Source organism: Nicotiana sylvestris, chromosome 3 (assembly GCF_000393655.2).
Source record: "Nicotiana sylvestris chromosome 3, ASM39365v2, whole genome shotgun sequence".
Lineage (NCBI taxonomy): Eukaryota > Viridiplantae > Streptophyta > Magnoliopsida > Solanales > Solanaceae > Nicotiana > Nicotiana sylvestris.
Genome location: NC_091059.1, coordinates 30,073,633 through 30,085,564, shown reverse-complemented (window position 1 = coordinate 30,085,564; position 11,932 = coordinate 30,073,633). Strand labels below are relative to the sequence as shown.

Below are 11,932 nucleotides of genomic sequence, written 5' to 3'. Positions count from 1 at the left end.
GGTTTGGGCTTTTGTTAGCATTATTTAAGTTACTAATATTAATAGCTATAAAACTTATTGGAACATTCAAAAGTTCTAAATCCAACCTTAAAATAATACTTTAAAAGATAAAATTATGAAAAAGTATAAGAAATATTTATAAATTACATCACAATAAGTATTTTTATATATTAAATATATCTAAAAAAATTATATATATAATGTCGGGTTGATTTGGTTTCGGTTTGACTTTCTTTAGTTAAAACCAAACCAAACCAATTATGGTTGGATTTTTTTTCTAACACCAAACCATAGTCGGATTTTTTTTTTCGATTTGACTCGAATTATCGAGTTGGTACGGTTTGTTGGTTTCCTTTGTACACCCCACCTGAGAACAAAGTTTATCATGTGAAACCCGCATTTTATTATTCCAACCTGATACGAAGAAATGTTCTCCTATGCCAAGTCACCATTTGAAAAGGAAAATAACTGAAAAGATCTTATGAATTTTACTTACCGATCTCCCATACAAGTTTTATTGATATCCTGTGAACAAGACCATGCAACTAAAACATAAAATTGATATAATTGGCAACAGGTCGGCACGAAGTGATTCATCATGCTCAAACATGAACCGATCGCTCGTAGGGACGGTTTATAGATCATCAAATTCCCACAAATGGAATGAAAAGTGGGTCCATGTAAATGATCAAGACCTCGCAAACAACAACGCTCCTTCCCCATATGGAGTTCGGAACCCAAAGGCAATCGTTGAGATTAGATTTAATGATCTATTCAACCATTGTATAAGGCCAAACTAAGATTAATTTATAACGTTAATTCCAGCAAAATTGTATAAAAATATACAACAAAATAGTACTAGATGTAATCAGCCATTTCTCCTGGCAGGAATAGCAAATGTACCGATCTTTATGCCAATTTCCTGAAACGCCCATGCCCTATTATCTTTATAACCTAGGAGTAAATATTTATACATGACTCAGGATTTTCAGCCAGTTATACAAATCGAAGAGTCCCTGAGACCAGAATTTCCGACCTTCAAGGTTACACGAGCAAAAGTTAAATCATTTTGTAGTTGAACAATATAGGAAATAGGGCTAGGTAAATTAAATCCACAAAACTGAACTACATTTCCTCTACTCCTAGCTTCTCTACTCAGACTCTGGAACTCTTTTCCCATTGTGCCTTTAGTCTAAAGAACATATAATGACACGAACCGGATGACTCTTGGAAAATTTAAAGAAAGAAATTGATTATAAACTATCATAATTTTCTATGTGATGATAAGGAGTAGCTACCCCACCACGGGATACCAACGTCATTAGTTACCATTCTTACAATTGACATATATTTCTCCTTTTTGACTGTTTGTTCTTCTGTTTTTCAATTCATCCTCCAGCAAGACCTGCACCAAATGAATATATAAGTTATAATTCCCCTAAAATTCTGGTAACAAGTAAACCTCAAAGGGCAAAATGCTTAGTCGACAACTGAAAAGGGCTTAGGTTAAACAAGCAATACGTATTTGAAACCAAAATAAACATAATTATTGCATACCAATTGTCAGCGTCTAGTTCTAGGCTTGCAGCGAAACTCAGCTAAGAGTGCTATATGATCGGAGGACCACTCTGGAGAAGGAAGTGCTGTATCTTTTCTCAAGCTTTCCTCGTCCAAGAGCTCCAACAACGATTCAACAGTTAAAGAGTCCGCTGAAAGCACATAACAAACCACCACGCATATCAGAATAAACATAAAAAACTATAGATAGGTACATAAATTTATAATTTTAATTATAATTATGACTGCATGCCGAAAACATACAAGGGAATAAAAGACAAAAATATAATACGTCTTAGACAGAATCATGCAACAATACCAGAATAGAATATATAATCATGAGTCCCAATAAAATCTCTAGTGCAGTTTGTAAACAAGGGTTCATTGGTACTAGGATCCATCCTCCTCCGTTGCTGCTCTAGTCCAAGAATCACAGGCATTCGGGCGAAGGATGAGTAAGCACTGACCTGTACAGAAATATACCAATATAAACAAAATGTGAGTTGTATGGTCAAGGTGCTTATTTGGTCTTCTCAACAAGGGAGTAACACAAAAAATACATATTTTCCAGTCTGCTCTTCTGGAAGAGTAGGGAACATGGGGAAGCAAACATATCTAGTTTGAAAGATGAGAGGGAAAATGGGAGCTTTCTAAAGTTACTGAAGTGATACCAATGGCAGTTGATGCATCAACTTTGTGGCTGGACGCAAAATACCAAGAGGGTCCATTGCTAAATCTGGATGCATTGGATCAACTTTCCCCATTGCCAGAAGTGCATGAGGAGCACTGCATTGCCAAGAGGTATTATCAGTAATGTTACCGTTCCAGCCTGCTTTTTGCATAAAATGAGGAACGGAATGGAGGTACAACTCTTAACAATGCCAATAAGAAGAATGGAATTTGAAATCAAGAAAAAGACGGACCTTCCGGGGACTGAGTTAAAATCACCACAGACTAGCATTGGAATGTCAGCACTAGCAGCAATTTTCTCTAGTCCTTTTAAAAGTGTGTGAACCTGAAATGTAAACAAACTGCCAATTACGTTTTTAGCCAAAAAAGACAGTGAACTATTCTATATCTTAAACGAAGTAATAACCTGCCAAAGTTTAACATCCTTTAACTCTTGATGAACATTTACATGTGTGTTAGCCTGCATTCAGAAATGAAGGAACGTTTTCAGTACATGCGTGAACAGAAGAATATTACCACCTACATTTAAGTGGGTCCCAGAAGAAGAGAATTTAAAAGATAAAATTTTGGCTGCTCCAACTTTCAAAATAACATGTAAGAGATTTCTGTAATAAGCACCAAGCAAAAACTTGTAATGAAGATAATTATTCTCCAGATCAATTGCAAGTTCACCACAGCATGGTAACTCCAATAAAAGAAATAATTTTCTAGGAAACTGACTTCCTTAGAAGAGCAAAGATACAATGCCCTATAACTACTTTTTAATAATCGTGCTGTCTGGGCCAGCTTGCGCGCACCTTGACTAATTCCACGGATACCTGTCACCTCCCAAAGTAACTCTGTCCACCAAGGTGTGGATAAATAGGAAGAAATCACCTAGCGTTTTTGCCTTCGTTGGGATTTGAACCTGAAACCTCATGGTTCTCACTCACTTCATTGACCACTAGGCCTACCCTTGGGTGCACACAATGCCCTATTATTTTCTCTGGGCATCTGTGTAAATTACCAATATGACAGCCGAAATACAATCATTTCCATGGTACTTCGTCAATGATACCACAATCACAGCCAACATCCATGTATAGGGTAAAAATGGCAACACAGGTAAAAGACACAGTTGGTACAACATAGCACTTTAACATAGAGTGCAGCCAGAGTATGATTTGGGCTTGTCCCGCTGTCAGTTTATTGCAACATGGTCCATGCACACCAGGGCTGTTTCATGAAATACTAATGGAAGAGATGCCAAAAATGCTCAAAAGCCGAAACTGCCTATTGGCAGGGAAGAGATTTGACATTTAATAGTATCTTGCCATCAGTTACTAAAATCGGATCTGACGTCACTCCCACACAACACCCCAGCTGAAAAAAAAAATGGAGAAGGGAAAAATATGCGTGTGTAAGAAGAGAGGAGAATTTCATTTTCTACCGTGGTCTGAAACAGAGGGAGGAGTAAACTTCTAAGCAAGCTATGAGCAGGAGCTAGCAGGTCTTTCTTAGGTTGCTCCTAAATTAGCAGTTTTTGTTGAAGATTATTCTTTCTTTTCCCGATAGCATTAATTGTTTGAAGATCATTCTTTCTTAACTTGCGTATTTCCAAAACTGTTGCACTTCTCCACAGTTCTTTGAGGCTAAGGTCATACACAAATTAAGAATAAACAAGCTACCAAGGTAGAGACCAATTAATTAATTTTGTTACAGAGCTAATGAGGAAGAACATATATTTGGTAAAGAATAATTGGGACAAGTAATGACTGTGTAATAAACACCGATTCGCACAAAAAAATCCTGCTAAACAATCCTATTTTCTTGCTAGAGTGATTATACTACACATGGAAAGAAAACTGTTCCAGGCATCACAACTGAGTCACAAAGCTGTCTTAGCACCAGTTCCTTACCACACAAACAAGTTGGCGCTTCCCAGGGTTGTCAATCCCCTGGTTATTGAACTTTGCTTCCAGAACCACAATAAGAGCAACGTTATCCTGTCAAGCACACACTAGTGAGATATAAGCCCAGTTCTGAAATGAAATTCTTCATAAAACAACAAAGAACCACTTGAAAAATTCAGCAAGATACCTTAACCAAACGACTTAGTGCGGTCTTCTTTTGGGCACTAGGAACTAAGGCTTCAGTCAAAGATTGAGCAGCTTTATTGAACTCAACCTGCACCAAGAGCATAAGAACATTTCTTGTTACAATATTAATGCACGAATTATGTTATAAGAACAAAAGCCCATCAGAGGAACACAGCTGCCGTACCTCATATTTTTTAACATGTGCAAATCTATCTCGGCGGAAAAATGTGGCACAACCATCAATGGTATTGATATTTTCACCAAACACCTGCATATAGAAAGAGTGTGTCATTTAAAAATCAAAAACTGTCAGATACAAACACATACTAAGCACCACGAACCTCAGCTGTTTTCCTTTTGAACAGAGCTTGATAACCATGTTTGTCCAGCTCAGGAGCGAAGAATTCCTCAAAGTGATCACTCTGAACCTGAAAATGGAAACATACAGCATTCAGATACAGGAATTTATAAGTCCAAAGGCAGTTCACAACACTCATTTAACATGACAATTATATTGGAAGACATATCTAGACGTGAAAAAAAAAAACAAATCCTTTAAGAAGAAACTGATTATGCTTTATGCATGCATCAAATTAAGGAAGAAAATATATTTATTTGACCTAAATAAGAGCATATTTCAGGAAAAAGGAAATTCAGTAACGCGGTTTTAATGAAGTGCTGGGGCCAGTGTAACCCTTTCAGGAATTGCAAAGAAGCTATTATACACTCTTAAAAAGGTCTATCTCCTCTAAATCACTATATAGCAGCACGAAGCGGCCCTCCAGAGGAGCATGAAAAGTTTCTCACACCTCTTGGTCTATCATAGCCAAAGCTATCCGGAGGTACAAGATCCAAGTAGATCAATCAAGTACGTAATTACATATTATAATTTTATCTGATGTTATAGGTACCTCTTGAAGGCAAACAATGTCAGCACGATAGCCAACTATTTCACGCAATAGATTTTGTCTTCGATAAGTCCAAGTAAGAGCCCAAGAGGGGCAATAACTGTACAATTCATTTGTTGCATATGCATCAGACAGAATGTTGTATGAAAGCACAGTAAAAGTTCCTGAAGATGATAAACGACTATCTAAGTCCAGATGCACTGGTATATCGGCCCCATTAACTGAAATCAAGCGACGTGGAGTAGGAGATGGAGCTGGAATCACTCGAGACGTTAACACGGTACTAGCATGTCCAACAGGTAATTTGGTTTCTGCATCGATGACAGCACATTCAAATTTAAGGACGTGACCAATATCATCTGCAGATGGTGTGTAAGTTTTAGAGCGTCCAACTTCAAACCAAGTTTCACCACCATTTCTTTGAGCTACAGCTGCAGGATATAATGGTGCCGTTCCATTTGTCAAGCTACCGCTTGATTGCGAAGAAGTCAAGCTCATATTAACACCAGATCCTGTACTATTGAATCGCCCAAATAATTCTTCCTCCTCATTTCCGTTTTCATTCACAGCACTAGCAGCACGTTCATGCAGAACACGATGATGCTGCCATGCATCTGAGAAACATTTCGGCGAGCAATGATAACTCTTGGCAACAGGGATTTTGGCCTTCACACATCCTAGGCATTGCAATGTAGCTTGCTCAGATGGGTGGACGCTGCAGATCGCAACTTGTTTATCACTTTGTATGCGGTACCTGCAGAACAAGTCATATATCAAACAAGTAAAGGATAAAGAATTCAATAGATATTGTTTTTCTTGGCAGCAAGGAGAAACGACAGTTCAATGACATCTTTTTAGTGGAGAGAAGTGTCATTTTAAGTGAATGAATCAAACAGCAGGTGTCAGAGTCAAACTCACTCCAGCAGTCAGCTATTATTTCCATGGTATCAACCATAAAAGGCTAAATGTTTTAGCAAACACCAGGTAGCACTCCAGTAACCACATAAGGTTGATTGCTAAGCTGTTCTCAGTGCCCACGTGTTTGATTGTTAGGCTGTTTTGGGATTTTCTTTTCTCAAACAACCTACTGGAAAGGAAATTATCCATCTTTCTAAGAGATTTTAAAAGCATACATATCTCCATATTAAATACAGATTACGTAATATAAGACTCGAGAGATATAAGTCTCGACGAAGACACTACTGGGTTGATACATTAAGAAGCGGACACTGACAAGTATAAGTGACAACATGCATTTGTAAACGACATCTGATTTTTCATTGAATATTTTCCAAAGTGAGTCATTTGTCCTCATTTTTCATTTATGTATTCGCTTCTGCAGCGCCGTCAGTGGCGCCAAGGTCTGCTAGGATTTTAAGCGTAAACACTGCAGTGTTGTCAAAGGCGCGCTTAAAGCATGCTTAAGCCTTAAGCGAGGCAAAAGACAAGTTGAGCACTTCACCTCGCTTAGCGGACACTTTTGTGACGTCATCAGCGTTCTAAGGCGTACTTTTCCTTACCAATGAGAGTAATCCCGAAAAGGCGAGACAAAACAATTGATATTTCACTTTATTGTAATTTTTTTCAATTTCTTTGTCCATATATTTATTATTCATGCCTATTATTAGTCTTGCACTACACATACATATTTGTACTTTTTCTCCCTCGCGCCTTTTTCCATTAAAGCCATCGCTTTATTTGCACTTAACGTCGCAATGGACCTTAGAGCTTTTTTGCGCTTTGCGCCTTTGATACCATTCTAGACGCACTTCAGAAAAGAAAGGCACATTAAAAATAAAATATATATCACATATTTGTAACATAGAAAAAATAATATAAAAAAAATAGTAATATAGACAAAAGAATTGGAAAAATAGCAATTAAGTGAAATATCTGAAATAAAAATAACCCCATTTCAGTTTAAAACATTTAAAAGTCTGATTCAGATGAAAACAATGATTTTAAAAGTTTTAATTAAAATTTTGCAACTTTTCTTATACTAAATCCTAATTTCCTATTCCTAATTGTTAACATATACATCCATAACATTTTCCATAATAATTAACAGTCCATAGTTTTGCCAACTGTATTTATTGTTTAGTTCCACTTTTTTCAAGACATAGTTCACAGACGACGTGGCGCACATCTTAGTGCCTTCGTCCCTGCATTAAAGCACCGCCTAAGCAAAGTGAAGCACACAGCTTGGCTGCAACTAGCTTCAGACTCTAATGTTCTTCCAGCAAGCCAAAACCGTTCTGCTTATTGTCTTCATACTTGTGTGCATTAATGTAAATGATTTTACACGTCAACAAAAAGATGAAAACCAACAAGCTGCAAAGCGCTAAGCCCACATAAGAAACTTTTTTAATAAATGCACCTATGGAAATTGCGCAAAAATGGAGATGAAAACTTACTTTTATGTCAACATAAGGAATGAAATAAAATAATTCTCCAAAGTTTAAATAAAGTAAGACGAATGAGCAACATCTCCAACATTCTACAGTTTCGAAACTCCGAGGGCCAAAAACTTAAAAATGGTGTCAGTATTATGCTTTATCATGCTTTATCTGTTAATATTAAAAGTATTTTTTATTGATATTTTTCTCCAACCACTGAAATTCAATAACTTCTAAGCAGTTATGCAATTCCAGTTTCAAGATTTATGGTGTTATTGCATCCTAAACCTTTTGTATCTAATGCTTCCACAAGCAATGCTCAAAGTTGTTTAGACGGCAACATGTCTTCAATGATTATACATAAATCGCCTGATTTATGACAAGTCCCTAATAAAGCAAAAAAATAAAAAATATAATAAAAGTTCCTTTCACTAATGAGATATAAGAGACAGACGCTATCAAGATCGGCAAGTAAAAGCTCTCGTTACTATAATGCCATCGTAATGTGAAAAGTTATGGAAATAGACCGTTCGAATTTCTTTTTGATCTGATGTAGCCGCTAAATGCTCTATAAAGTCGAGCATCACATATTCACTTTGTTTTTTGAAATCTGAAATTGAGAAATCATTATCCTCACTGAAATATGTTTCACTATAACATTCAAACTTGAAAGCACGATCTTTACCCGGCTTAACTACTGAGAACCCCACTGCACAAGGAACATGAACGTCGTCGTGGAGAGCAGCCTCTATAGCGGCAACAATGAACAGGCTCCTTTTTATTTTCTTAACTGCTTTCAGTGCGGGTATATCATCAATACAACGACTCTTCTTACCCATAGCTTCTTAAAAAGGTTACTTTTTTCTTTTTCTTTTTTTAAATAATCGAGAACTCTTCGAGGGCCAGCTGGAACGTAGTTCTTTTTCTTATTCTTTTTTGGGGGTGTGATAACAAAAATGTTACATATACGTCTTGCATGTTTAGTTATTTAGATCGTAAGAACCTATTTGGGAACTTGACACTAGGATTAGACATTGCCAATCCTACTTTTCTAGTTTGTTTATTTTAGGTCTAGTTCTATTATACTTTGTTGTGCAAAAATAGGATTTAATCAGGATTACATTTCACCTTATTTGGCAGATTAACTCATCTGACTAGATTATTGTAATAAATGGCAAATATGATATTTAAGTATAAAACTAATATGTATAAAGTACCATAAAAGAGGCTCTTTTGCGTAAGATCAAGTATTCACTCGTTGAATTTGGATTCAGGAATTACACAAGCATCAAAATAAAACACATAGAGAAGTTCCACAATAGGAAAAGTCATTAAAGAGAATGAAAATCTACAGTTCCTCTAACGAACATGATGACGTTATGTCATCCACACTAGCAACGCATGCAAGTTTGTTGACTAGTGAAACACATGGAATTCTTTCAATCCTATTTTAGTGCATGCACAATACCATAAAAGGGAAATTCCAGTTATATTATCCATCATATTTCATCTAAGAAAAGGATCACATCATCCAAATTTTTCTCTATTTTTTTTTTTAAACAATGGTGGTACCGGCTAGTTTGCATGCACCTAACAAACAGCTAAAGTGAGGATCACGTCATTCAAACAAATGATATAAAGCTCACTTAGGCCCTGAATCTCAGGTAGTCAGCTTCGTCTCGCTTAACGGTGCTTCAGTGTAAGCATCAACGTGCTAAGGCGTTTGCATTTTCATCGATTGGCTCTATCTTTAAGAGCAACAGCACTAGGCAATAGATAAATTTAAAAAACTGACACATGAGTTGTTAAGAAAAAATCATGACCGAACTGTTGTTATTAGCAATAAGAAATTAGAAATTTAATATAAGAAAATTAGCCACAAGCCTCTAAAGCCTAAAATTAGATCTTCTCATCTAAATCAGAAATTTAAAATGGTATTTGAACTTGATTGACATAATTTCAACTGCATATATATAGCTTGGTATAGATTTTACATTCTTTTGTGCAGATAATTAGTTTTTGCGTTTATCGTTAAATTTCTTTTTTTGTTGTGTGTCTGTTTCTTTTCTTTATTGCGCTTTTCTTCGCCAAAATCCATGCTTCAATTGTGCTTAAAGCCCTTTTTTGCTCTTTTAACTTTTAACTAGTTTGGCTCCTATACTAGATTGTGAAAGTAATTGCACCTCACACTCTAGAATAATATCTCAGACTCCACGATAATATTATTGAAGCAATCAAAATTGTAGAAGTGAAATCAAGCCTTAACACATTTCCAATAATACTCTGGTCAGGATTTTTGAACGATTACTTTAAGGATTGGATTGGGGGAAGGAAGGGCAGAGTTTACAATACACTTTTTTCCAAATGGTGGTGTCCAAGACAACTTGCGCATGTGTCGACTATCTTACCAGTTACCTGCTATCCTCCCCCCACATGCATAGGTGTCAGGTAACCTTGCCCACAAACGCTTAGGTAAATGGAAAAATCACCTAGCTTTTTTTTTCTCTATAAGGATTTGACAGAGTCACGGAGCTTCGGATACATATCTGGTTGTAATCCTATTTCTTGAACGACACGGGATAAGGAGCTAGTCACAAAATATCCAAGGATATACTGCTTTCTGCAAGAGCTTATAAAATTCACGTACTAGTTCAAACTGACAATCCAGTCATAGTAAAGCCACTCTATTGTAAAAATTAGAAGGAACAACCATGAAAATATTTTCATTTATGAGGCCACTACAGTGTTCAAGACCAGAAAGGTCTTTATCCATAAGGGAAAAAGAAGGTTTGCCTCTCCAATTTTCATGATGACCCTTACACACAAAACTTACTTAAATGATTGCAAAAGATAGGTTTTGATAGCTTAATTCCAAAAAAAAAAAATTAATCTTTAAAGATCAACCCCTACATTATACTCATTCCTCTGATAGAACAGCAAAAATGGCAATATCTTGCAAGCGTTCTCACACACATGAACTAACTTGGTTACAAATGTTCTATTCTATCGACATGACCAAAAGTATAAAACTTGGACTAGCCACAAACTACTCGTTTTCCTCAATAATATTCAACATATACATCCAGTAAAATCCAATCCCTAGTCCATAAAAAAAGAACAGACATAGTGAAAACAAAATATAAACAGCAAAGAAGGTAAAACCAAATAAAAAGGAACTGACCACTTATATCTCAAAAAACAGCCGTGAAGAGGAGCAGATTCAGGGATATCATCAGAAAGGAGTGAGGTGGCATCAGTGGGACGGCGCAACAAAACATAAGGCGTAAGTTCACAGCCTACTATTGGAATGTCCGATGGGAGATGCACCCGCACCACACTCAGCATTCTTCTCCACCTTCTTCACAAATGGTATTAAAATTATTAAACCTCTCTTCTTCTCTTTCTCTCGAAACTACTGCTGCAACTTCTTCTACTACTACTTTTAATAGTAGTGGGCGCACATGCGGCCGATCCGCCATCACCTAACTTCTGCACCAATCGCCAGCCTTCCTTCCCCTCAATATCCCCAACTAAAAGAATAAATAACCAAAAGAATTTACAACAAAAAAAAACTAGAAAAATTAAACAAGAAATCGAAGAGATCTTCAATGAAAATGAAAATGAGGGGAAACTTTGTAGGGTTACAGAGAAATTGATAAATTAAACCGTGAAAGGGAAAAGAAGAGTTTAGAGAGGGGGTGGAAAGGGGGATTCGGTTGATTGGATGTGATTTTAGGGTTTTACAAACAGATGAAAGCAGAGAGAGAAGGGGGGAAATGGGGGAAGACAATTGTGTCTAAGCTTTCTAAATTCAATAACATAGGGGAAGAGCCAACGAGGTATTTATATTTTTAAATTTTTATTACTTAAATTGATATATAATCGAAAAAGCTCCACTTTTGTTCAAGTTTTCGTGGTACATATTATTAACCGGTGATCTATAAGAAAAAAATCAGATTTTTCAACATAGAATCAAATGGGGGTAATAGCAGTACTACTCCATTTTTAGCATACTCCTATTAGTTATTAGATATAAGAAATTCACTCGATTTTAAATATAAATTATCTTGGCAAATAAGTGTATTTTAAAATAGCAGAAAAGGTATTTATATTTTTAAATATTTATTACCACCACTTAAATTTAAATATAATCGAGAAAGCTTCACTTTTGTTCAAGTTTTTATAGTACTATTATTATTAACTGATGATCTATAAGATAGGATCAGATTTTTCAAAACAGGATCAAATGGTGATAATGGCAGTACAACTCTATGTTTAACATACTCTATTACTTATTAGATCT

The 11,932-nt window shown here is 36.1% G+C and overlaps 1 protein-coding gene across 1 annotated transcript; it reads right to left on the bottom strand.

Moving 5' to 3' along the window:
• Positions 1-797: 797 nt before the first annotated feature.
• Positions 798-11,445, bottom strand: LOC104226411 (carbon catabolite repressor protein 4 homolog 1-like). Its single transcript, XM_009778405.2, has 12 exons — positions 10,811-11,445; positions 5,237-5,987; positions 4,667-4,753; positions 4,510-4,593; positions 4,327-4,413; positions 4,146-4,232; positions 2,654-2,707; positions 2,481-2,572; positions 2,229-2,343; positions 1,877-2,024; positions 1,558-1,709; positions 798-1,405 (listed from the first exon to the last, which is right to left on the bottom strand). The coding sequence occupies exons 1-11, from the start codon at positions 10,972-10,974 to the stop codon at positions 1,564-1,566; spliced, it is 1,815 nt and encodes a 604-aa protein (XP_009776707.1). The 5' UTR covers positions 10,975-11,445; the 3' UTR covers positions 798-1,405; positions 1,558-1,563.
• Between the last annotated feature and the right edge of the window lie 487 nt (positions 11,446-11,932).